This window comes from Microtus pennsylvanicus, chromosome 20 (genome assembly GCF_037038515.1).
Source record: "Microtus pennsylvanicus isolate mMicPen1 chromosome 20, mMicPen1.hap1, whole genome shotgun sequence".
NCBI classification, from domain to species: Eukaryota; Metazoa; Chordata; class Mammalia; order Rodentia; family Cricetidae; genus Microtus; species Microtus pennsylvanicus.
The window spans coordinates 4,965,903-4,991,874 of NC_134598.1; the positions used below are offsets into that span (position 1 = coordinate 4,965,903).

The 25,972-nt window shown below is 48.2% G+C and overlaps 1 protein-coding gene and 1 pseudogene across 1 annotated transcript; both read left to right on the forward strand.

The window, feature by feature from the left end:
- Nucleotides 1–506: 506 nt before the first annotated feature.
- LOC142838735 (tubulin alpha-1C chain pseudogene) lies at nt 507–1,716 on the forward strand (annotated as a pseudogene).
- An 11,355-nt stretch (nt 1,717–13,071) lies between these two features.
- On the forward strand, nt 13,072–23,209 carry Higd1c (HIG1 hypoxia inducible domain family member 1C). Its single transcript, XM_075954619.1, has 3 exons — nt 13,072–13,162; nt 18,487–18,621; nt 23,145–23,209. Exons 1-3 carry the CDS (start codon nt 13,072–13,074, stop codon nt 23,207–23,209), a joined length of 291 nt encoding a protein of 96 aa, XP_075810734.1.
- The last annotated feature ends 2,763 nt before the right edge of the window (nt 23,210–25,972 follow it).

The window sequence follows — 25,972 nt, forward strand, 5'->3', positions numbered from 1 at the left end:
ACTGCTTGCCCTTAGCTCAAAATGCCATGGACTCATAGCCTAGATAAAGATATCAAAACTAATGTCAAGCCATGTCTAGCATGACCAACTGCAGACTCACATCAGGGACATATGTCTGATGGAAATCTATTCTCATGTATCTGATATGATTATAATATTCTGTATCACATGAAAAAACACATGCTGTTAAGCAATCTTTTAAGGATGAGCTTCATGCCTAATAAAGATACATTGAGGTGCAATTCCTTTAAGTCTTGTGTCTGGCATTCAGCAACTCCTTACTCAACTATTCCCGAGACCCTGTCCCATTGGTCCCAGTGCTCCAGCTGATCTGGTCCGTAGCAACACAATCTGGCCAAAAACCAACTTCTGGAAAGAAAATACTGGACTGCAGTTTCTCTTACATCAATCACCTAGGAGTCGCGCTGTAAGAAGCAACACCTCCTCACCTCTACCATCCCCCAGGAAGCTGCGAAAAGCAGCAACCATACATGAGTGCATCTCCATCCACATTAGCCAGGCTGGTGTCCAGATGGGCAATGCCTGCTGGGAACTCTAGAACATGGCATCTGGAACATGACATCCAGCCTGATAATTAGTGCCAAGTGACAAGACAATTGGGGGAAGAGATGACTCCTTCAATACCATCTTCAGCGAGACACCTTCTCTGCGGGCACTCTTCCTTGAAGCTTGTGCCACATCTTACGTGAGAGACCATGCAGACTCCACAGGTGGCTTGACATGGTGTTGCTTGAAGAGTCCTACTATCAATTTGTTTTGGTACTGGCGTTTCCTGGAGTGAGTTCTTCAGACATCTCATGTATGTTATCAAGATGTGTCCTTTCCAGTGGCATCCTGTCATCTATGAAGGGTTCGTAGACCTAGAACCCACGGTTATTGATGAAGTTTGCACTGGTTCCTACCACCAGCTCTTCCACCCTGAGCAGCTCATCACAGGTAAGGAAGATGCTGCCAATAACTATGCCCGTGGCCATTATACCATTGGCAAGGAAATCATTGATCTTGTCTTGCACAGAATTCGCAGACTGGCTGACCAATGCACAAGTCTCCAGGGCTTCTTGGTTTTCCACAGCTTTGGCGGGGGCACTGGCTCTGGGTTCACCTCACTGCTGATGGAGAGGCTCTCTGTTGATTATGGAAAGAAGTCCAAGCTGCAGTTCTCCATCTACCCAGCACCCCAGGTTTCCACTGCTATGGTTGAGCCCTACAATTCCATCCTCACCACCCACACCACCCTGGAGCACTCTGATTGTGCCTTCATGGTAGACAACGGGGCCATCTATGACATCTGTCTTAGAAACCTCGACATTGAACACCCTATCTACACTAACCTTAACCGCCTCATTAGCCAGATTGTGTCCTCCATCACTGCTTCCCTCAGATTTGTTGGAGCCCTGAGTGTTGACCTAACATGTTGATAAAGTATTGTTTTCAGATATTCTTGAAAGCAGGTTCAGCAGAGCAGAAGATACTTCGTGTCCTGGAGAACAAGATTCAGGTGCCACCATGTGGAGACCAGACAGCAAGATCATGCCAGACACATCTCCTTTGGTGATGTCCTCGTTGGCTTGTCTCTTCTGGACCCTGGAGATGTCTGCATCTTCTCTCCTCAGAGCCCTGGAGACGTCCTCATTATTCCTTCTCCTCAAAGCCCTGGTGTGACTTCATCGTCTTCTCTCCTCAGAGCCCTTGAAATAAAGAGCATCAACTGAAAAAAAATTCAACCATTTTTTCTTCATGTCATTAATTTAAGAATTTTATACATTCTTAAATTGTTGGAAATTTTGAAAATATGCTTTAGTGTTCACTTCTATTTGGTCTATGTATGTTGTATTACCTGATGTTTTAATATTCAGTGCTCCTCAAGCACTTCTGTGGGGACACTGTCAAAGCTGCAGGCTATGTAAAATAGTAACATGAAGTAAATATTTAAAAGGAACAAAAGAATGAAAGAACTCGGGAGTGAAGTGGGAGGAGGAGAGGAAGTGGGAATTTTGATTGGTATTATTTATAAAGTATTAAAATTTTAAAAAGAATGATGCCTGGTGGTAGTGGTGGTGTATGCCTTTAATCCCAGCACTCGGGAGGCAGAACCAGGTAGAGCTCTGTGAGTTTGAGGCCACCCTGGTCTACAAGAGCTAGTTCCAAAGTTACAGAGAAACCCTGTCTCAAGGAAAGAAAAGGAAAGGAAAGGAAAAAAGGAAAGGAAAAAAGGAAGGAAGGAAGGAAGGAAGGAAGGAAGGAAGGAAGGAAGGAAGGAAGGAAGGAAGGAAAGAGAAAGAAAGAAAGAAAGAAAGAAAGAAAGAAAGAAAGAAAGAAAGAAAGAAAGAAAGAAAGAACCAAGGAAATGCCAGGTGGAGTGCTACACACATTTGATCCCAGCACTTGGAGCAGATCTCTGTATTTGAGGCCAGCCTAGTCTACATTAAGTTTTCCTTTATCAAAAGAAAAACAAAAAAAAAAGCAATGAAGTAATAATACATTTAATACATGCTGAGGTCTTGTTTGAGACAGGGTCTTACTATGTAGTACAGGCTGGCCTGGAACTCTTGATCTTCTTGCTGTAACCATCTGGGTGTGGGATCCCTGGTCTGCCTCATCCTTCCCAGCACTCACTCACACACACCCACATACCTTGCTATTTCTTATGGCGCTGGTGTTGAACCCAGGTCTAGTGAATGAGGCAAACACTCTTGATTGAGCTATACTCCTGGCTTATTTCTTACTTAACTGAGTAAGAATACCGAGTACATACTGTGTGCTCTACTCTTGAGTAAGCTATGGAACAGTTAGCCACCTCTAAGACAACACACAGATGCCAGAGAATGCTATCCCATCTCCCCAGGGATGAGCAAGGATTCTTTAGCCGAATTCCAGAGAACAGGGGCATGTGCAGCGTGAGCTACAGTTGAATGAAAGAAGAAACTCATGCTCAAGAAAGTGAAGGTAAACCAGGCAAGGAGTCCTCATGGGCAAAGGTACCGAGCCTGACAAGAATCAGTCCCCTTTGTCCATAGTGGAAGGAAACAGCCAACTCCCAGAAGTTGTCCTCTGACCTCTACACAACAGATGCATGGCCACACATAGGGAACTAAGAGAGGGAGGTCATCACGGTATAGTGGCACCACTCATAATCCCGGCACTCAGGGGGCAGAAGCAATATGGCCAGCCAGGACTACATAGTGAGGCCCTGACTCAAAACAGTAGAGCTGGGCAAGGCACCAGAGCCTGAAGGGTGGGAAGTTTTGAATTCACAGCCCTGCAAACATTCAAATACCTAATATTTATTCCTAGGTTCTCCGATCCGATGTTCTATGTCCTCCGAGTTAAAGGAGAACAAATATTGTATGTGTTCCTTTTGTATTCTTGCCCCAGATCCAGCTCTTCCTCTTAGTGTGGCTTTGAAAAGCACAGTACTTAACTGTAATTAAATTCCTGCTTGTCAGTTTGAGCAATGGAGAGCGTGGTGTGTCATGGACGATAATATCAACAACAGCAAGAGAGGCCTATTCACTTCAGCTCAGCCTTTAAAACCCCACTCAGGCTGCACGGAAGAATCATAGGAATTCCCTAGTAAACTGTGGAGCACTCTTTCCACCCTGTGCCAGAGAACAGGCAGAAGTCGTGGTGACCAAGAGCCAAGACCAAGGCAGGTCACTGCACCCATTCCTCAATCAGTTTAAAAATAACAGTGACTAAGCAAAATAATATTTTTCTTCTAAAGGAAAATATTTGAGGACCTGGATAATTATACTGGGATGTGCATATAAACTCCAAAGATTACTAGTCAAAAAATGTAGCATTCCTAGAAGCAAAATAAACAACAAAACAACCCAGTAAGGTGGCACAGTCCTGAGATGGTAGAACTCGGGAGACTGAGGAGCAATGGCGAGTCTGAGGCCAGTTCAGGCTGCAGCAGACATTTAAAGCTAGGCTGGATGGGGAGCAAGACTCTGCCTAGAAACAAACAAAAGCCCTACAAGTCTGTAAGGCTGCACCCTCCCAGTCCTCAAGCATGCGGCACGGCTGTCTGTCCCCGCTGTGGACAGACCCCTTCATCCCATGCCTCTAACAGTCAACAACAGAGATTTCCATCTTTAGGTGCCTTCAGGCCAGGCTTGGGAGCGTGCTTATAACCACAGCAGTGCTCGAGAAGCAGAGGCAGAAGAATGGCCGCTTTAGAGCTGGTGTGAGATACATACATATCAATACCCTTTTCTTCCTGGAAACTGAAAAGCTCTTTTCTGTATACCACACAGCGAATTCAACAGTTTCATGATTTTCCTGACTCGAAGGCAGACATAAATATCTCTCCCACTCTGTCCCTTCAGCCCCTATTCGGCTGTTAAATTAAAAACCACCTATGTCATGACCTCTCTACATCATCCCTGGTCCAGACACCACTACACCTTCAGCTCTTGTTGACCTGCAGTCAACTTGGAAGACAGGAGCAGAGCCTCTAGGGCCAGAGGAGGGCAACTGTCTCTGGTGTCAGGCTATTTCTTGGAGCAGGAGTAAGCTCCCATAGAAACCACCACCACCACCGAAGGCAGTAAGGGCCACCCCTGCCACTCAGGTACGGGGCACTATCTCTATGCAGAAACAGACACAAGGCTCCACTAAACTTTACCTTGACCACCTCTACTTCCCTGCCCCTGTTCTTGATTTTTCTTATGTATGTGCATGCGTGTTAAGCATGTACGGTCCCTAAGGATCCCAGGAGATGGTGCCAGGACCCTGGAATTGAAGTTACAGAAGGTTGTGAACACCATATATGTGCCGGGAACCAAACCTGGGACCTCTGGGAGAGCAGCTAATTTTTGTTTGGTTTTTTCGAGACAAGGTTTCTCTGTAACAGCCTTAGCTGTTCTGGAATTCTCTCTATAGACCAGGCTGGCCTCGAACTTACAAAGATCCGCCTGCCTCTGCCTCCTGAGTGCTGAGATTAAAGGCATGCGCCACCACTGTCTAGTACAGCTGATGCTCTTAAACACCGAGCCACTTTTCCAGCCCCATTCTTCCTCTATTTAAATCATGTCAGTCCATTGGAAAGTGGACCTGAGGTCACTGGACCCCTTTTTCTATACTTCTGATGCGCACACAGTGAAACACCTCCAGTAACACCACATTGTACTGACCAGTTTCGTGCGTCAACTTGACACACGCTAGAGCCAGAGAGGAAGGAGCCTCAGTGGAGGAAATGGCTCCATGAGATCCAGGTGTAAGTCATTTTCTCATCTAGTGCTCAATGGAGGAGGGTCCAGCCCCATAGTGGGTGTCGTCATCCCTGGGTTGGTAGTTCTGGGTTCTATAAGAAAGAAGGCTGAGCAAGCCCCGGGGAGCAAGTCAGCAAGCAGCTCTCTTCCATGGCCTGCTTCCTACCTTGCTTGAGTTCCTGCCCTCACTTCCTTTGGTGATGAGCAGCAATGTGAAAATATAAAGCAAATCAACCCTTTCCTCCCCAGCTTGCTTCCTGTCATGGTTTCTGGTTGTAGCAATAGAAATGCTAACTGAAGATTCTAAGGTAGCGCGACAATAAATTCAGCCGACAGACACCCCGTGGGAGGCCAATGGGGCTGGCAGAGCTCCTTGGGGGGTGTGCAGTGAGCTGTGCACTCCTGCACGTAGGCAGGAGCAGGAATGCAGCAACACCTGGCACAGGACGAGAAACGACCAGCTGCTGCCTGGCAGTGAACCCCACAGCAACCTACTTGTATTTGCTAGGGGAAATAAAGCCAGGATCCCCCAAAACCATCATGTGAAATATAACATGAGACCATTTGCTCTGTGACTGGAAGGCAGATGACACATGTCCGTGTTCTGGGAGCCAAGGGGGAGGGCAAAGGTGGCGGCTGTGGCCCACTCCCCACTGCAGGGCTCTGCGGGGACAGTGTGGCTGCTGGACTGGCCTCTCCTAAAGGGTTTGTGAGAGAAGAGAGGAAAACAAAGCTTCAGATGACACCAGACCCAGGGTGGAGAGACCCAGTGATTATGCAAAGCTTTCCTTGGGAATTTAAAGGGGACTCCATTTTAACAACTGATATTGAACAGCTGGGCAGGCATGGGGCCGCAGACATTTGGCTTTTACCTACAGCAGGCAAGGAGAACCAGCTCATTAAACAGCCCCTTGGGATACAAACAAGTGTTGTCACTGCAGTCTCTGACCCAAGCCAGCCTCCTAAGCCTGAAAATGCTCGGTCAGCTCCCTAGGAAACAGACTCAGGACCTGCCACGCTCACGCCAGTGTCCCACACATCAGTTCCGGGAACAGTTTCATTTAATTATTTCTTGGTTACCATTTTGAAGCCGCCCTGGCTGGCCTAAAACCCATGGCTTTTACTTTCCTGCACCTGTGCAGGGCCCACAGCTGCTGCTGTGCTTGTGGAGGTCAGGGGACAGCACTCCAGAACTGGCTTTGTCCTGCCACCTTGTGGGGCCTGGGATGCAGGTCATTTGGCTCGCACACACGCGCACCATTGCCAAGTCTCTCGCAGAACAGCTTCACTTAACGGCTCCTGCACTCAGGTTATGAAGCTACCTACCAATCTACCATAAAACTGAACCTAAGCTACTTATCTCAGCATTTAGGGCCAACTGTCAAGAGATTCTTCAACACTTTACCCAGCTTTGTGGGTGCAGGGGTGAGGGGACCAACACTTAAACCTAAATCCAATTGCTATCTCTTACTGGTATTTTGTTTATTTTCAAGACAGAGTTTCTCTATGCAGCCCTAGTTGTCCTGGAACTTGCTTTGTAGACCAGGCTGGCCTTGAACTCAGATCTGCCTGCCTCTGCCTCCCAAGTACTGGGATTAAAGGCGTGCGCCACCCGGCAAGATTCAGGTTTTTTTTTTTTAATTAGTGGAGCACTTATTTTCTTCTTAAATATGTTTTTTATCTTTTCAATGAAATATAGCAATTGTGAATACATGTATGTGCTAGTATGGCATTCAACACACAAGATCTAGGGTATAATATGTAGTATCGGTGTTTTTAAAAGATATTCTTTGTGCATGAGTGTTTTGCCTGTATCTGTGCACCACGTGTATCCCTGGTGCCTGTGGAGGTCAGAAGAGGACATTGGATCCAGGGGAACTGGAGTCGTGGATGGTTGTGAGCCTCCACATGGGTGCCGGGAAACAAACCGGGTTCCCTGCAAGTGCTCTTAACCTTGGAGCCATCTCTCCAGTCCCAAAGACATATTCTCCAAAACACAGAGTAGGTGCTATAACCCATCACCCTAAGTGGTTTAAGTGGGAGGAAATGTTGGAGAAATCAAATTATGAATAAACTGGTGAGATGCCAGACATTGTCACACGCCTTTAATCCCAGCATCAAATGAACATCATTTCCAAGGGAAGCAGAGGCTAGCCTAGTCTACAGAGTGAGTGTCAGGACAGCCAGGGCTGTCTAGAAGACCCTGTCTCAAAAAGATTAATATGTTGACTGATAAACTGTCAATTCACAATTTTCTGTGCTGCCTTTATCTTTTCATACTCTGGCTAGGATTTCGAGTATTCTAGACTCCTCAGATAATTCTAAAAATAAACATTTGGTTAAGTGTTCACACCCGGATGACAAGTACATAGGAAAAGGGAGGAGTCACGCCAAACTGGGAAAAGCTGGTTCCAACCCTTAGCTTTATGGAGAAGAACATGGATAACTTTGAGAATCTGAGGGGGGAAAAAAAACGTAGATCTTCCCTTTAAACAGCAACAAGCAAGGGGAGGGAGAGATGACTCAGCAGTTAAGAGCACTGGTTGCTCTTCAGAGAGCACAGGTTCAGTTCCCAGCTCCCACTTGGCAGCTCACAGCCATTTGTAGCTCCAGTTCCAGGGGCTCTGCCGCCCTCTGTTGGCCCCCATGGGAACTGCATGCACACCAAATGCATGCAAAACAGCCTTACACAGAAAATTCAAAACTTCCTGCAGGTCAGAGAGGCTGCTTCCCAGCACCATGCTTGTCTAGTGTGCAAGAAGCCTGAATCCGACCGTCAGTGCCTAGAGAAAGATGTTCCTACAATAAACACCATTCCAGGACGAAAACACGGCCAAGCATCCGAGTAAGCATCATGTCATCGCCTTCCAATGGAAGGCGTTAAACTCTGAAGTCCCCTTTCCTGAAGCCCCTTTGTCTTATCGTTCCCAGTTTAGAATTCTACCTGTAGCCGCTCAGGCCTTATGGAACAACCTACCCTAGTGCTCCTCTCCCACCAGGGGCATCAGCATGGGAGCCAATCACTGTCTTTCTTAGCGCCCCGCCTTCCTGGCCTGTAGCCATTCACATCTGCCGATCCGATCCAAACCAGGGCCTTTCTTTACCCCAGTCTGCTCCTCTGTGGGTTTTATCTGGTAACATGGCTTCCGTCACTGCCACTGGAGCTGAAACCACGATCTCATCTCCCTCCTTGCTTCCCACCACTGTTTCTGTGCCCTCTGCTCTACCTGTGCCGACTCGACTCCAGCTTGACCCTCCGCACCTGGCCTGCACTATACCCTGTCTGAAATCCCTCCTTGGCGACTCATGGCTTTCAGATCAGAGTTCAAAATCCTCTATTTAAAATGCAAAGCTTCCTGGGCAGTGGTGGCGCACACCTTTAACACCAGCACTTGGGAGGCAGAGGCTGGTGAATCTCCAAGTTCAAGGCTACTGTGGTCTACAAAGTGAGGCGGAGGACAGCCAGGGCTTCACAGACAAACCGCTTTGAAAAACCAGATAAATAAGAGCAAAGCTTGGGCCCGTGAGAAGGCTTGCTGCCAAAACCAGTTCCTACAAGTTCACCTCTCACGTACACAACTGTGTGTGATGGGTTGGAGAGAAGGCTCAGCACTTTACAGCTCTCGCTCTTGCAGATGACCAGGGTTCAATCTCTAGCACCTACATATCAGCTCCCAACCATCCAAAACTCGGGTCCTGGGAAATCTGATGGACTTTTCCGACTGCCCTTGCTGCACAGACATTATACATTTAAACTCTCACACACAAAATGAATAAATGTAATAGAAGGTTAATTAAAAATTAAATAAAATACAAAGTCAGGGCTAGGGATGTAGCTCAGCGGTAGAACACTTGTCTAGAACACACAGGGCTCTGAGGTCCAGAGTCGCACACAATGCACAGGCAAAGAGGACACAGCAATGATGGGACACAAAGGCCCTGAATTCAGCTCTCAGCCCCCGAATAAAAGCGTTGAGATGGAAAGGCAGGCTTCGACACTGTGGGGCTGGGGCACAGCTCTGACCGCCACAGACCGTTCCTTAGCTTCTACTCCCATCGTGGCCCCACATAGTCTTCCTACAAATCTGCATTCCCTGTCTGGGGTGCCACACTGTCTCCTGATCTGTTAGTTTTCTAACACTCCTAAACACTCCGGAAGCCTTTCTGAAAACTCGGAGACACCTGGGGGCTGAGCCTCCCCCACGCCCGCTGCACCATCTCCGCTCACCTCCTCCCTCGCTCCCATCCTTCCTCACTCGCTTCCCTCTGTGTATTAAAAACTTGTATTTATTTCTGAGACAAGGTCTCCCTGTGTATCCCAGGCTGGCCTGAAACTTACTGTGTAGACTAGGCAGGCCGGCACTAAGGCAAAACCTCCATTAAGTTTGCCCCAAAAAATTTCTATGAAGAGCCAGGATAGAGCAGAGCTGGGTTTGTTAGAGACTGCTAACAGATTTACACCTGTAAGTTGAGAGAAACGAGCAGGGAAGAATAAGTCACACCTGGGTGTGAGAGTGAGGCGGGGGCAACGGGAGCCACATGTCCTTCCGGTGGGCCCCGGAGCTGCCACTCAAGTGTTCGAGGAACGTAAGTGAGACTACAAGGTGTTTTATTGTAAACAAAACTCTAAAGTTTTGCTTGTAATTCCCAGAAGATACCTGGTTTGCACCTGGGAAAAGGGCAAGGCCACGCTCAAAGGTCCTCCATGATAGGTTACACGTGCTTCACTGACATTTAACTCTCTCACTTGAAACCGCCTCTGTATAATAGTGTCTCTGTGTGGACCAGCCTCCTAGCAAGCTTTAAGTCCTGGGCCTCTGGATTCTCAGCTGGCAAGAGACTTTGGCTCCGGGGTGAGGTCCCTTTCTCTTTTCCTGTCTTTCTACCCTGTTTCAACACCAGCAGAGGAGAGAAACACTTCTCTACAAGTTACACGGTCACGGACACTAGCTTGAAATTGGCCTGTTTACACCATAGAGGTTGGCAGATGTTACAGGTTAGCCCCCACCGCCACCCCCAGCAGGGCAGTGAACAGCTAAGAAGAGCACAGCCCTGGATGGGAGAATGGTTTTCAGGTGGTGTCTCTTGGCATCACACAACACAGCACAGCACAGTCTGCCTAAAATGCTTGATCTTAGCCTAAGGAGAAAACAGGGCAAATACGCTCGAATCCTACAAAATAACCAGCTTGGAGGCTGGGATGGTTGCGGGCTCTAGGCCACGGCTTTGCTTCACAGAACTGTGAAGGGAAAAAGCCTGCACTGGTAAAATATCAGGATCATGAAAGTTAAAGTCAGCTAAGGCATTCTCTCTGTCACACGGACATGACAAGCCGCATGACTGGATCCTAGAGAAAACTCCACGTGGACTGGTACAACCAGTAAAGTGCTTGCTGCCAAGCCTAATGGTCTGAGTTCGAGTCCTGGGATCCCCATGGTGGAAGTGGCCCCAGTTCCCACAGGTTGTCCTCGATCCTCTACAGGTGTGCTTCCCCCCCCCCCCCGAAGGACAGAGATATGCAGTAAAAAGTGCAAGCCATTTTTTTAGTTTTGTTTTCTAAGACAGGTTTTTTTGTGTAACAGTCTTAGCTGTCCTGGAGTTAGCTCTTGTAGACCAGGCTGGCCTTGAACTCAGATCTGCCTGCCTCTGCCTCCCAAGTGCTGGGTCTAAAGGCATGCGCCACCACCCAGCCTCCCTTCTTTTTTCTTTTTTCTTCTTTTTTTTCTAGACAGGTGACAAAATGTGAGTTTCTTCTATTGCAAGAGAATGCCCCAAATGCACCCAGAGAGCATAGCGAGGGGAAACAGTCTGCAACTTACCAGAGGAGAGGAAGAGAGAGCGAGGGAACACATGCCAGAGTTCAGGTTAAAAGACGTAAGGGAAAAAAAACGTGAACTCTGCTTGGCCGAAGTCCTTCACCCTGAGATGGGTGGAACTGGAGCTTGAATAAGGTGCAGGCAGGACGGGGAGATCTCTGCAGACTCAAGAGTGTCACGGCACAACAGAAGCCAGGACAGGGTGCACGCTCACGGCCTAGGGCGTAAGTTATCTTCTGGCTGGCAATCAGGGCCTTCGCTGCTTCCCACCCCGCCTCTGGATTGGCCGAGAGGCAGTCGTCCTTTTTAAAGGCTGTTGCAGGCTGCAGGTGGGACGTCTCCTGCAGGTGCCTCTACTGAAGCAAAGGAGCTTCTAGAACCCTTGGAGTCACGATAATTGGCTTCATCCATCTGATGTTTGGTCATCGGAAGACATTTTATTGCTCCTATCATTCATGTTTCCGTGAGCTGCTGTTTTATTTTGTGCTTGGCTTTGGGTCTAGGGCTTCATGCACGCGAGGCAGGCACTCCTCGGCTGAGCTGCAAGCCCCAGCTGTTCTGTGCTAAGTGCTCTTTGGTTCCTATCTGCTGTGTCCTTCCATCCAGCCCAGGGTCAGAACCATGCCAGATTCCTAAGCGATAAACTGGATCTTGGATTTGGATGGCATCTCCCTGATGGTACCCCGCACTTTCCTTCCCTTCAGTCCTGGGCAGGGATATCTAGGAGTCCCAGTCACAGAGGTCCCAGGAACCCCCTGAACAGTCAGACTTTCTTCTAACCAGGTGTGGTGGCGCACAATCTTAATCCCAGTACTCAGGAGGCAGAAGCCGAGCGAGTTCCAGGGCAGCCAGGACTATCTATACCATTAGACCCTGTCTGGAAAAGCAAATGAAACCTAGAATCTTCCAATGCCTGACATTCGTGGCAGCTGCTGCTGCTTCTGGGTCTTTAGCAGGAGGGTGGGAGACCTCAGCCAAGGCCAGCTGGCCACTCCCTCAGGGTTGTCTGTTTTCCTGTGATCATCAATTAGCTGGAAATCACAGGGATCTGTGGCACCCTTAGACCTGTGCTGCTCAGGCCCTACAGGAGTCAGCAAGCAGTGCGGCTGGGCTCCAGCACGTGCAGGTACGGTGCCTCTCGCTGGGTTTGATTTTCTGTTGAAATTTCATCTATAAAGTGGAGCTACTGGGTTTGAATATCATGTGCTGTGTGTGTGTGTTCACATGTAAAGGTGGGCTGCACATGTACCAGGCTGGAATACCATGCGCTGCGTGTGTGTTCATATGTAAAGGTGGCCTGTGCACACACCAGGCTGGAATACCATGTGCTGTGTGTGTGTTCACATGTAAAGATGGGCTGTGAACACACCAGGCTGGAATACCATGCGCTGCGTGTATGTTCACATGTAAAGGTGGCCTGTGCACACACCAGGCTGGAATACCATGCGCTGAGTGTGTGTGCACATGTATAGATGGGCTGTGCACACACCAGGCTGGACCACTCAGTCTGTTGCAATTCAGTTGTCTCTGAGTCTTCATTAACCCCTGGCAGATGAGGACAGTCACTTCTCGCTGCCTGGCCTGGTGCTAGGGGTGCTCAGTAGATATCTGAGCAGTTGTCTGCACACTGTGCATGGTGCAGAGAGGTAGCCCTCTCCTCTGGAGCCCAGAAGACTTTCACCCCCATCACCTGCACATCAGAAATCTAGTTTTGGCTGTCTGGGGAGACGTCCTGAGGTCCCAGATGACTTCAAATGTCATACTGGGAAAGGGGACTGGATGGGGACCGAGGTGTTGTATTCAAGGACTCTGCCCGCCAGGTTCTCTCTCCACATTTATTGTAATACCCCTGCCTCCGCCACCGTTTGGGATTCAGTTGCAGTGAAAAGGGAGATGGAGAGGAGGACAGCTGCCTGTTTCTGGTGAGCAGACAGGCTCTGAGCAGCGTAGCGGGGGGAAACAGGTTCTTGGGATGCTGACAGCAACCACACAGGTCCCTGCTGTCCCTAGAAAGAAGTATGCCTTCAGACGAGTGGTCAGCAGCTGAGGATGAAGGCCAGCTGTCCCGTCTCCTCAGGAAATCAAGAGACTCCCCGTTCGTCCCTGTGGGTAAGTACCTGCCATGACGGTCCTTGGAAAACCACGACGAGAAGGAGCTCATCCTCTCTGGGGTGACTCTGCCCGTGTGCGTACATTCTGATTCTCCGAAGCGTGCCCCTCAGGGCAGCATGGGCTGAGCTTGGGGGATACTTTCTAGTTCACACCCCAGTGGATCCTAGCTATCCTTTTATTGAGTTTTACACACTTCATCCCAGGCCTATCTAATGTTTTTAAATTTACTCTTTTATTGGGGGAGGGGGCTGTCACACACATGCCACAGCAAGCATGTCAAAGGACAACTTTTGGGAACTGGTTCTCTTCTTCCGCTATGTGGGCTCCAGGGGTCAAACCTAGAACATCAGGCTTGGAAGCAAGCACCCTTGCCTGCTGGGTCATCTTGTCAGCCCCTAGAGGTTCATCTAAAATTATTAGTTCACATGGACTCAAACAGAACACCCTGAATTGACCCACGTTTCTGGCGGAGGACCGGAGCAACAGTTCATCATCCTGAGGGTCGGCTAGAACCGCCTGTCTCTGTTCTGCGCATAACTTGGAAGTCTTGGCGTTTGCTGTTACAGGTTTTCCCCACATCACTGTCAAGTATGATTGAGAACTTTACTCCTAGGGGGCTGGCATGTAGCTCAGTTGGTGGAGTTGGCCTAGCTTGTTCACAGTGCTAGGTTCAAGTCTTACGGATGGGTGCAGGTTGGCAGATCACTCTAAGTCCAGCACTCAGAAAGATCTGAATTCCAAGGTCAACATCACTACAGAGTAAGACCAAGACCAGCGTGAGCCACGAAAGACCCTGCCTCAAAAGAGGGAGACAACAGAAGGAAAAACAAGCCCCTTAGATCCTGGTAATGACAAATTAACCCCCGTGTCTGTTACACATTAAGGCAGTGTTCTGCGGGAACAGTGTGTCTAATGCACAAAGATGAAAGCTCCCGGCTAAACTCAATTACCTGCAGACCACAGACACTGGGAACAGACCGGCGCTGACTTAGATCTCCCAAAGGGACAGAACCTTTTAGTGAGGACAGAACTGGACTTGATCAAGGGAAGAGCCGGGTTTTAGCTACGAAACAAATAAGGATAAAGTTTGTATGTCTTGTTGAAGTTTCATTTAGCTTTTGTAATTTTAACAATAGTTACAGGGTATTTTGCCACAGGATGGACTGTGTCATACAGATAATTTACAAAATACTCCTATTGATTATCTGAAATCACTTCCATCAAATATGATTTATTGGAATGGGACCCAGAACTAGAGTGCTTGCCTCCAACACGTAGGCCCCGGGGTTCAATTTGAAGCACTGTGAGATAAATCAAAATAAATCTATGATTTTTCTTAATTTTTAAGACAGGATTTCCCTACATAGCCTTAGCTAACCTGGAACTCCCTATGTAGACCAGGCTAGATTCGAACTCACAGAGATCTCTTCTTATAACAGTTTGTAAGTGTACAGTTTCTCTTCTGCTCAGTGTAACACAAATAATAAAAAACCCAGAGACAGATATTAGGGTTCAACCTGAAGATCAGAAAAGCAAAGCAGCCAGCCACTGACTCTTACCACTACCTCAGACCAAAAGTGGGCGATCCTGCCTGCAGAAATAGAGACTGAGAGCTGTCTCCTCCCGTCTTGTATTCCTCTCTAGTGCTGATTACATGCGTGTACCACCACCACCACCCGGCCTCTATGGCTGACTAGTGTGGCTGCTGGGGTTAAAGGTGTGCACCACCACCACCCGGCTTCTATGGCTAACTAGCTTAGCTGCTGAGATTACAGGTGTGTGCCGCCATTGCCTGGCCTATTTGGCTGACTAGTACGGCTGCTTTGCCCTGACCTTCAAGCAAGCTTTATTTATAAAAACACAACATTCCACTATAGTTCAGGCAATTTAGGGCTTTTAATTTTTCTCAGATATAATTATGAGTATTTTTGTGTCATATTCTGTACTTTTGCTATTTTCTTGGAAAATATTCCACAAGTGAAATTTCTACATTAGGAGGCATGAGCAGTTTAAGATCATTGTAATTTTTTAGAGCCGGGTGGTGGTGGCACATGCCTTTAATCCCAGCACTCAGGAGGGAGAGGGAGAAGAGTCTCTGTGCATTCAAGGCCAGCCTGGTCTATAAGAGCTAGTTCCAGGACAGCTAGGTAGATCATCTATCTGCTTGCTTTTGCCTGGGATTAAAGGCATGTGCCACCACCACCACCCAGGGAGTTAAAAAAATTGTATGTGTGTATGTGAATGTGTGTATATGTCTGTATGTAAGTGTGTGTGTGTGTGCATGCATGCATCCACATGTGACCTGCAGGTGCAGGAGACCAGAAGAGGTGTCAGATGCCCTGGAGCTGAAGTTTCAGGCCATCCTGAGCTGCCTGACTTGGACTACAGGAACCAGACTCTGGTCCTCTGGAGAGCAAGCAGCAAGTGTTTTTAACTGCCGAGCCATCCATCTCTCCACCCTCCTTAAGTCTTATTATAAGTGTGTGTGTGTGTGTGTGTGTGTGAGAGAGAGAGAGAGAGAGAGAGAGAGAGAGAGAGAGAGAGAGAGAGAGAGAGAGAGAGATTGGAAGGGCATGTGTGGAGGTCCTAAGACAACTATAACTTCATCAGCTTTCTTCCACCCTCAAGTAGGATCCAGAGATGGAGCTCAGCTCAGGCTACTGGGTCCCAACAGCAGTCTGCGAGCTACCAAACCATCTCACTGGCCCTGTCGTCGCTGTCTTATTGGCTTGCCTTGTGCTGTGTATGCATCTTGTACTTTAGTCATTTCCCTCAGCCCATTCACTAATGAGTCTATAAAACACACAGCACTGTGATCGTTTACCCTGGTTCTTTCTTCACACTACCAAAGAGACCGTGAAGGCTGCGTATGTTACCTATCCCTAGGATCTCCTGTGCCAACATAATGAACCATAACTTCTTATCCCAATAAGAATTGGCTGCATTCTGTAAACCATGAACACACACGCAGACCCTATAGTTTAAGAGGGGAAATCCATTTATAGACATCATAAAGAAAATACTTAGGTATAAACTTAACACATGCATGCTGACAATTGCAAAATTCCAATGAAATAAATCACAAGTGACCCGAATAAACAGACTACCTACTATGTTCATGAATTACTATTAGTTATATATTGTAATATAGCAATAAGGTGAGGTCTCCCCAAACAGATCCAGAGGTTTAATGTCATTCCCATTACAATCCCAACAAGGTTTTTGTGACCACAACGCTTGCCTTGTAAGCATGCAGACCTGAGTTTGACTTCTAGAACCCACATAAAAAGGCCAGGGGCATGGAGACTGCTCACTTGGATCCCAGCACTGGGGAGGGGGAGCCAGCAGACCTGCAGGACTCCATGCCCAGCCAGGCTGACCTACGTGGTGAGTTTCAGACCAGGGTGAATAGCACATGAGGAATGACACCTTAGGCTGTCTGCTGGCCACTATATGCTGTGCACACAGGTGCACGTATACATACAAACATACACAGACTCACAAAAGACAAGCTTAGAGCCTAAGACGTGGAATTTTCTAGCAGCTAAAACAGCGTTTATCTTTCAGTGCTTGAGACCAGTCTAGAGGCCTCGCTCACGAAAGGGAAATATTCTAACACCAAGACTTTGGGCTTTTTGTTTTTTGAGGTAGTCTCCCTGTGTCACTCAGGCTGACCTCTAACTCCTTGATCCTCCTGCTTCAACCTCCCAAGTGCCTGCACTACACGTGTGCGCAGTGTGTTCTGTTCTGGGGTTTGTTTGTTTAAGATAAAGTGGAAGGAAGCATTCTGCCTCCTGGCTCGGATGACCCAGACACTGCAGCTGCTGATGGAGAGACACATAAATCAGTAGGGGAACCAGAGAACCCCAAAGTAGAACAGCACCATGTTTTTAAAAACATTTTTACTTAAACATTTTTTTTTGATTTATTTTTTTAATTTTTTTATGTGTATGAGTGTTTCCATAGGTATATACACAGGTATATACATGCCACGTGTGTCTAGTGCCCCTGTAAAACAAAAGAGATTTACAGCTTGCCTGCCTTGGATTCCCTTTAAACACTAATAAAATTGCTCTTGAGCTTAAAGAAAAAATGAAAGGAAGGAAAGAAGGAAAGAAGGAAGAAAGGAAGGAAGGAAGGAAAGAAGGGAGGGAGGGAGGGAGGGAGGGAGGAAGGAAGGAAGGAAGGAAGGAAGGAAGGAAGGAAGGAAGGAAGGAAGGAAGGAAGGGCAAGCTAATATGAGATGTGAGGTGGAGAACAGACTGGCTAGCCTGGGATTTGCAGTGCACTAGCAAGAGGCAATATAAAAACAGATTCCCAAATACACCCAGATTCAGTCCTTCAATCTCTCTTCCTCTCTCTCTAAATAGATTCTTAAAAACTATATTTTTGAGTATGTTTATTGTTCAGTAAAATTTCCACTACTGTAATAAAACACCATGTCTAGAGGCTGGAGAGATGGCTCAGCAGTTAAAAGGATCCAGGTTCAATTCCCAGCACCCACATGGTAGCTCACAACCATCTATAACTGCAGTCCTAGGGCATCCAGTCTCATTTTCTGGCTTCTGTGGGCACTGAACACACGTGGTACATAAACATATACATATAAAATAAAACATCATGACCAAAACCAACACAGTGGCAAAAACGGCTGTTTGGTTCATCTCATCTTGCATCTTTCTTAGACCTACGGGCACCCTGATGGAGGCATCTTCTCAAGAGTGGTTCCTCTTCCCAGATGACTGCATCTGGATGACAAAAACCTAGCCAGCACACAGGGTCTCATGTAGCCCAGGCTAGCCTTAAACTCCCTGTACAGCGGCATGCTGATTACAGACATGGACTGCCACACCAACTTCAAGCCATGCTTGGGACAATCTTAGGCTTCAAGCCATGCTAGGCAGGTCCTCCGCTATAACTCTTTTGAATGTCCTCTTTGGTACAGGTTGAGCATTTGAAATCCAAAATCTCAATATACTTCAAAATCTCAGTCACCGTGATGCCTTGAGGGGAAGGTTCCACACCTGCTGTCACGTGAGGAGTCACGATCAAAGCATAGGTACTCTGCAGATCTAGGAAACCCCTCCAGTCCAGGTGGAAAAGGTGTGTGAGGCTTACACAGGTTTGCTTTTGAGACCTAGGTCTATCACAAAGTAGCGTGCAATGCAGATATTCCAAAATCTACGCCACCCGCAAGCCTGGCTTCTGGCCCCGAGCCTGTTAGGTGAGAGACACTCAGCCTGCAGTTTGACTGCCCATCTTCCGGGTAGCTGCCTTGCGCACTTGCCTCCTGTCTAGCCACTCACGGTTTAAATTCACAGGGGTGGCAGGTTTTGTGGCTGTGCTGTCCTACGGTCTCTACAAGTTGAAGTCCAGAAGAGATGAGAAGCTGTCCCTTCGTCTCATCCACGTGCGGGTCGCTGCCCAAGGCTGCGCTGTGGGAGCCGTGACCCTAGGTAAGGTTTCTCGGGGCCAGCTGTCCTCTACAGGTGTGCACAGGTGCGTGCATCTGTGTGTATGTGTGCACTTTTGTTCTCCTTATTCTGTTTATTCTTGGTAGAAGATAGAGATGGGCTTGAGACAGTATGATGCTGCAGATAAAAAGGTTCGCCTTGGGCCCTGGAGAGATGAAGCAGTTAAGAGCACTGGCTGTTTCTCAGAGGACTCAGGTGCAGTTCCCAGCACCCACACGGTCGCTCAGAACAACTCGTAACTCCAGTTCTGAGATCTGAGAGTTCTGGAATCTTCTTCTAGTTTATTCAGCATCAGGCATACACAGTGTGTACTTGCATATTTTCAGGTACTCGTACATATAAAAATAAACCTTTAAGAAAACAGACTAATAGGGGCGAGGCTTCTTAGTTTCTTACTATTTTCACCTGGTAAGACCTTAAGGAGGGGGTATTTTTTTTTCGTTGTTGTTGTTGTTGTTGTTGTTATTGTTGTTTTCAATACGAGGTTTCTCTGTAGCTTTAGAGCCTGTCCTGGAACTAGCTCTTGTAGAGCAGGCTGGCCTTTAACTCACAGAGATCCACCTGCCTCTGCCTCCTGAGTGCTGGGATTAAAGGCGTGCACCAACACAACCTAGCTTCTCTTTTAGCTTTTTGAGACATGGATTTTCTGTGTAACAACCTATGGCAGCTTTTCTCAACCTTCTAACACAGTTCCTCACGCTGTGGTGATCCTCAACCGTAAAATTATTTTCATTGCTACTTCATAACTGTAATTTTGCTACTGTTTTGAATCGTAATGTAAATGATATCTGCTACGTGACCCCCCAGGGGGCCGCGACTCACAGGCTGAGAAGCACTGCTCTAGGGGCAGGTGCTAGCACTGCCTCTACCCCACCCAGCTCTGCTCACGGAAGTGGCTGCATCCCCAGCTATCTGACCAGCAGATGTAGTCACTCAGCACTTTACTTAGGAGAAGCCACTTCAGGTGTGAAGCTTTGCCCACTGAGCAAAGGACTTACAAGAAAAGATAGGCCCATGTCTTAGGGTTTCTATTGCTGTGACAAAACACCATGGCCAAAGGGCGAGCTGAGGACTAAAGGGTTGATCTGGCTTACACTTCCGCATTGCAGTCCACCACTGAAGAAAATCAGGACAGGACTCAAGCTGGGCTGGAACCTGGGGGCAGAGCTGATGCAGAGGCCATGGAGGGGTGCTGCTTACTGGTTTCTTCCTCATGGCTTGCTCAGCCTGCATTCCTATAGAACCCAAGACCACAGCCCAGGGATGGTACCACCTACCATGGGCTGGGCCCTCCCCCATTAATCACTAAGAAAGCCACACTTGCCTACTAAGCCTCATCTTAAACTACTAAGGCTTTTTTTCTATTGACGCTCCCTCCTGTCAGATGACTTTACCTGTGTCACACTGACATAAAACTGTGTAGCACAGACCACTTTGGGTGGTGGTGAGCTCACGGTGTAGCCTGGATGGCCTTCAGTGCAGGTGGTCTTCCTGACACTGGCTCACAAGGGCCGGGATTTCAGCTGTGCCCCACCACACCTGGCATGCATTTCTGAGGTTCGTTTGCTTGAGACAGAATATCTCTAGGTAGTCAAAGGTGGACCCCAAAATTGCTATTTAGTCAAGCCAGACTCAGAATAACAATCCTCATGATAGGATAAGCAAGAATAATTTAGAATGTTCAAACATGAGCTAGCTAGAATACACAGACAGAAGATTCCTACAGTGGCTCTGGTTGGCTGTTTTCCTATGGGCCTTATATATTGGCCTCTTTTTCTATGGACATTATAAATTTCCTATGGCCCTATGGAGTGCAGTCACTGAATAGGTAGTACCAAGACCCTTTAATTACTTTGTTTTGGGGTCCTACACTATATAGCCCAGGCTAGTACTAGGAAGTACCCTAGGCTATCTAGAGCTTGAGCTGTTCCTGCTTCAGGCCTCCTGGTACAGGGATTACGTGTGTGCTCCCGGCCCAGTAGACAATGCTTACATGACCTGTTCAATGGCAAACTTTCTAACACGGCAATAGGACCTGTCAGTTCAACTGCACCAGAGTTCTGGAGGCAAGACATTTCACCCAAGCAATTGTAACGAAATTTCCAATGAAGCCTGGCAGAACCCCGTGAGGATTCTAAAGGTTTCACCGCTGGAGGAGAGTAGCAAGACAGCTTCAGAGTACACTAACTTCACACGGTACACCTTAGAGGGGCACATTAAAAGACATTTACTCAGCACCATCATCAGACTGCAGGGGGCCTAGGCCAGGCCTTGAGGATTGCCTGCCTTTGCAGCAGCAAGGCCAGCTCGGAGACACTCAGGGGGGTTCCCTGATACTTTCCCCTCTCTCCTCTCCAGCCAAGCTTTGTTTCCTGCAGTGAGAACCTCTAGCCACAGCTGCAGCTGCCTCTCCTGCTGTGAGAGCCACTGGTCACTATGGCCTCCATACCACAGGGTCAGTTTCTGCTTCAGTCTCCTCTCCTCGTGGGTCCCAAACCTGAAGAGCTGCTGTAGTTGTAGCTCCAAACCTGCCCTCACTGTTATCAGACCATCCACTAAAGCCACGAGGCCAAGGTCGTCACCACCCACAAACTCCTCTTCAATGGCAACAGCTTCTGTTTGCAGAGCTGCCTTGGCCAGTCACAGGCGTGCACGAAAGCGAAGCCCCTCTCCTGGCCGCCACCTGGGTCAGTCATTCCCATCTCCTCACAAGGCTCTCTCGGCTATCAGTCTTCATCTCCTCAATGTCACCAACAACGCTCTTTGTCATGGTTCAGTGGGCACTTGGTCTCTGCGAACCCTCTCGAGAGGACCCTTCGGTCCACCACCCTTCTGTCCACCCTGTGTGTCCTTGCATCCGTGGTGGCATCCAGCCACTCCACATGCGTGGCATCAGTGACAAACACGAAGCCTCGGAGTGCTTACTGTTTGGTCCTCTTATTACCAAGTGTCACAGCTTAGATATGAGGAGCCTCCAAAGGTTCGTGGCTTGGTTGCCCTTATAGGCTTTCAGGAAGTGACAGCTAGTGTGTTCCCCCAGGAAAATCTAATCTGCTAATGTGTGGGGACACTTCTTGTTTGTCCTGCTGGGAGTGGAAGGCAGGGCAGAAGGAAGGGCTGCTGCCAGGCGGGCTGCAGTGTACAGGGCATCCAGCGCTAACAATCTAGCCTCGGCTGGCAGCAGCAATGAGCCTACGAAACTGCCGTCGGGGCAGCCAGCCGGAGTGATTGTCCTGACTCCGAGTCCACCCACCCCCTTGACCTGCTAAGCACAGGCAGATATTGAACATGTGACTGGTTAATTCAGATGCCTGAATCTGATCAAACATCCGATCAAAGCATTTCCAAAGTGTGCTTTGTTTTGTTCCTCTGTGAGACAGGATTTCATGTACCTTAGGCTGGTTTCCAACCACTGTGCAGCCAAAGATGACACTGAGCTACTCTTGCTTCTGCCTACCAAGCGCTAGGACTGCTGGCATGTGTTACCGAGCCAGCCACGGTGGCCCATACCTTTAACCGTGACACTCAGGAGGCAGAGGTAGGAGAATCTCTGTAGTTCAGAGTCAGCCTGGTCTATATACTGGGTTCCAGGACAGCATGGAAAAACCATCTCAAAAAACAACACAAATGTAAACTCGGGGATCATGTAACACTCTACGTTCATAACAATATTGGTTTCTAAATTTTAAAAAATTATAGCATTTGCATCTTTATGAGTTTATGTCTGTGTGTGTGTGCGCACATGCACACCTGTGTCAATATGTCCCTGTGTGTGCACATGCACACCTGTGTCAATATGTCCCTGTGTGTGCATGCACACCTGTGTCAATATGTCCGTGTGTGAACATGCACACCTGTGTCAATATGTCCCTGTGTGTGCACATGCACACCTGTGTCAATATGTCCCTGTGTGTGCACATGCACACCTGTGTCAATATGTCCCTGTGTGTGCACATGCACACCTGTGTCAATATGTCCCTGTGTGTGCACATGCATACCTGTGTCAATATGTCCCTGTGTGTGCATGCACACCTGTGTCAATATGTCCCTGTGTGTGCATGCACACCTGTGTCAATATGTCTGCGCATGTGTGCATGCACACCTGTGTCAATATGTCCGTGTGTGTGCACATGCACACCTGTGTCAATATGTCCGTGTGTTCACACATGCACACCTGGGTCAATATGTCCGTGTGTGCATGCACACCTGTGTCAATATGTCCCTGTGTGTGCATGCACACCTGTGTCAATATGTCCGTGTGTGTGCACACCTGTGTCAATATGTCCATGTGTGTGTGCACACCTGTGTCAATATGTCCGTGTGTGCATGCACACCTGTGTCAATATGTCCGTGTGTGCATACACACCTGTGTCAATATGTCCCTTGTGTGTGCACATGCACACCTGTGTCAATAGCAAGTGTGCTGGTGTCAGAGAAGCATGTGGGAAAGCGTCAGCGTCTGCGTCTCGTGGACACTACTGATGTGCAATGTTTTTCTGTTCCAGGTGTTCTCTATTCTATGTATAAGGACTACATCAGACCTCGCTTCTTCGATGTACCCAAAAAATAAAGCCAGAAGCTGAAAGCAAGGAGAACAGGACCCTTCTGAGTGTCGGTCCTTAGAAAAGGAGTCTGACGGTGTGCGGATCCCACTGCAGACTCCTCAGAAAGTCTGTGCTGATGTCTTGGTGTGCTACAGTCATTCTAAAGCCACGGCCATCCCCTGAGAATTGCCCTGCTGATCTCCCTTTTCTCACTCAGTCCCCCTTGCAGTAATAACAGGTGCAGCTCAGGACCTTGCGTGTGCAGGCAGCAGCTATACCTGCATCAACAGCGCACTGACAGACTTCTAACCAGGAGCTTAGCAAAAATGTAGTCACTCTACATTCAGCGAGCAATGCTAGTGGGTTTGTTAGGAAAGGGTTGTCAGGGAGGCAAGATGGCGCAGGGAGTGAAGGGGCTTGCTGCCAAGCCTGACAACCTCAGTTTGATCCCTGAAGCCCAGAAAGTGGAAGGAGAGAATGAACTCCGGAAGTTATTCTCTGACCCCTTGTGTGTGCCCACAAACAAACGAGGAGCTGTAGGAATGGAGTGGGCAATGCCCTTGCAGGTGGCCAGGGTTCGATACCTAACCCACAAGGCAGCTCATAGCCACCTATACCAGGGAAGCAGACAACGTGCGCATACACACACGCAGGCAAGTACTCATAAGTACACAGAAAAACAAATTAATATTTAGAGCGAGGATGGCAGTCTATAACCTCAGAAGCCATTGGCAGGAGGATCACAAGATCCAGTCTGGTCTGGGGTTGTCTACTGTGAAGCCCGTTCTCAAAAACAAAAACAAGGTTGGGGGCAGGCAGTATTTTACTGTGCAGCAGTGTCTGTCCTCAAAACAGCAATCCTTCTGTCTCAGCTCTCCTGCATAGAAGACACCTTTTCTCACAAAGCCTGCCTTTTGTGGTGGGGGAGGTTCTCTGTATACCCCTGCTGTCCTGGAACTCACTCTGTAGACCAGGCTGGCCTCAAACTCACAGAGATCCTCCTGTCTCTGCCTCCCCAGTGCTTGCATTAAAGCCGTGCACCACCACCGCCCTGCCAAAGTCTACTTTGCAATGTTACTGAGTGAATGAAAAGGATATATTCATTGCTTAAAAAATTAATGGCAGCGATGCACGCAAACTTACAGACTCAGGTGAGGTGAACTGTAGAGCACTGTTGAAGAAAGGGTGACAAGAGCCGGGTAAACTGGGAGACTCCCCACAGGAGGGTCCTGAAGACAGACATCACTTAACACCTGACTCAGTGAAATACTCCAGGGGCCTAAAGCCGTAACGTCTGAAAAGGGAATCTTCACTGGCTACTAAAATCTTTGATGCTGCCGATGAATTAAACTACGTCATAAGCCTGCATGTTCTCCACCCGTCCTTCAGCACGGGGACACAGCTATGCAGGGGGAACTCGTTGCATGCTTGCTGCCACTCCAGTCTGCAGGATCAGAACATCCGTCCACAACTGGGCTCCACAGCGAACACACGTCGGTTTATCTAGAGATTGGCTATGCTAGCACTTTCATGCTATAATCTGAATCTGTCCCCCATATGAGGCTGAGGTGGGAGGAGTCTCCGAAGAGGTGGAGCCTAATGAGAGACAGTTAGGTCATGAGGGGAAGGATTGGTCACGAGGGCAAGCTGGTAAGAAGGGACAGTCCTGGATGGTGGTGGTGGAACACACCTTTGATCCCAGCCTCAGGAAGCTGAGGCAGGTAGTTCTCTGAGTTCAAAGCCAGCCTGGCCTACAGAGTCAGTTCCAGGACAGCTAGGGTTACGCAGAGAAACCCTGTTTTGAAAACACCCCACTCCCCCCCGCAAAAAAAACCAAAAAGAAACAAAAGGGACAGTCCTTCTAGGGAGCTAAGGCTGGGTTTGAGGTCAGCTGAGAGAGAGAGGGGAGAGAGAATAGGAATGAATGAATGAATGAATGAATGAATGAATGAATGAATGAATGAAGAGCGGGTGAACTACTTCCTGACTCTTGGTCTCCGAGTGTTCTCTTCCTTTTGCTAGTGAGCCTCCCTTGGCGCCATCCACCAGGTGACACAGAGAAGTCCCCTCAGTAGAGGGAGGTGCTAGCCCCATGTCCTCAAATAGACTGTGAGCTAAATCTCTTTTCCGAGAAAATAGCCTGTTCTCGGATGCATAACAAAACAGACCACTGCCACACAATACCCCTGCACAATCCCAGATTTGCTATCGCAGGGTAGCAATAATGAAATATCACTGGTTCATTTGTTTTTTAAATTTATTTTGTTATTCTGTGTCTGGGGTGTTTTGCCTACATATGACATATGCATGCGTCATGTGTGTGCAGTGCCCTAGGAAGCTAGAAGAGGGCACTGGATTCCCTGGGACTCGAGTCACAGACGACTGGAGTGGCCATGAGGATGCTGGGGGCAGCACTGTATCATCTCTCTAATCCTTTGTGATTTCAGACAAGGTTTGGGTACGTAATTCGAGATCCTCCTGGCTCAGCCTCCTATGATCTGAGATTACAGGCACTGGTCACCATGCCCAGCTAAATGTTTTATTATTTTTAAGTCACACTTTTAATTTATATATGTGTGGGTGTCCACGAGCCGTGGCATGACTGTAGAGGTCAGAGGACAACTTGGAGAGTCGGTTTCTCCTTCTACCATGGAGTCCCTAGTATGAAACTCAGGTCACCTGACATGGTGGCATGTGAGAGTCGGTTTCTCCTTCTACCATGGAGTCCCTAGTTTGAAACTCGGGTCACCTGACATGGTGGCATGTAAGAGTCGGTTTCTCCTTCTACC

What these genes read in the sequence shown, in the direction of transcription:
- Higd1c (XM_075954619.1), top strand. Translation starts at nt 13,072, where the DNA reads ATGCCTTCAGACGAGTGGTCAGCAGCTGAGGATGAAGGCCAGCTGTCC. An exon ending in CTCCCCGTTCGTCCCTGTGG is followed by an intron (nt 13,163 to 18,486) that starts GTAAGTACCTGC and finishes TTAAATTCACAG; the next exon opens with GGGTGGCAGGTTTTGTGGCT. An exon ending in TGTGGGAGCCGTGACCCTAG is followed by an intron (nt 18,622 to 23,144) that starts GTAAGGTTTCTC and finishes TTTCTGTTCCAG; the next exon opens with GTGTTCTCTATTCTATGTAT.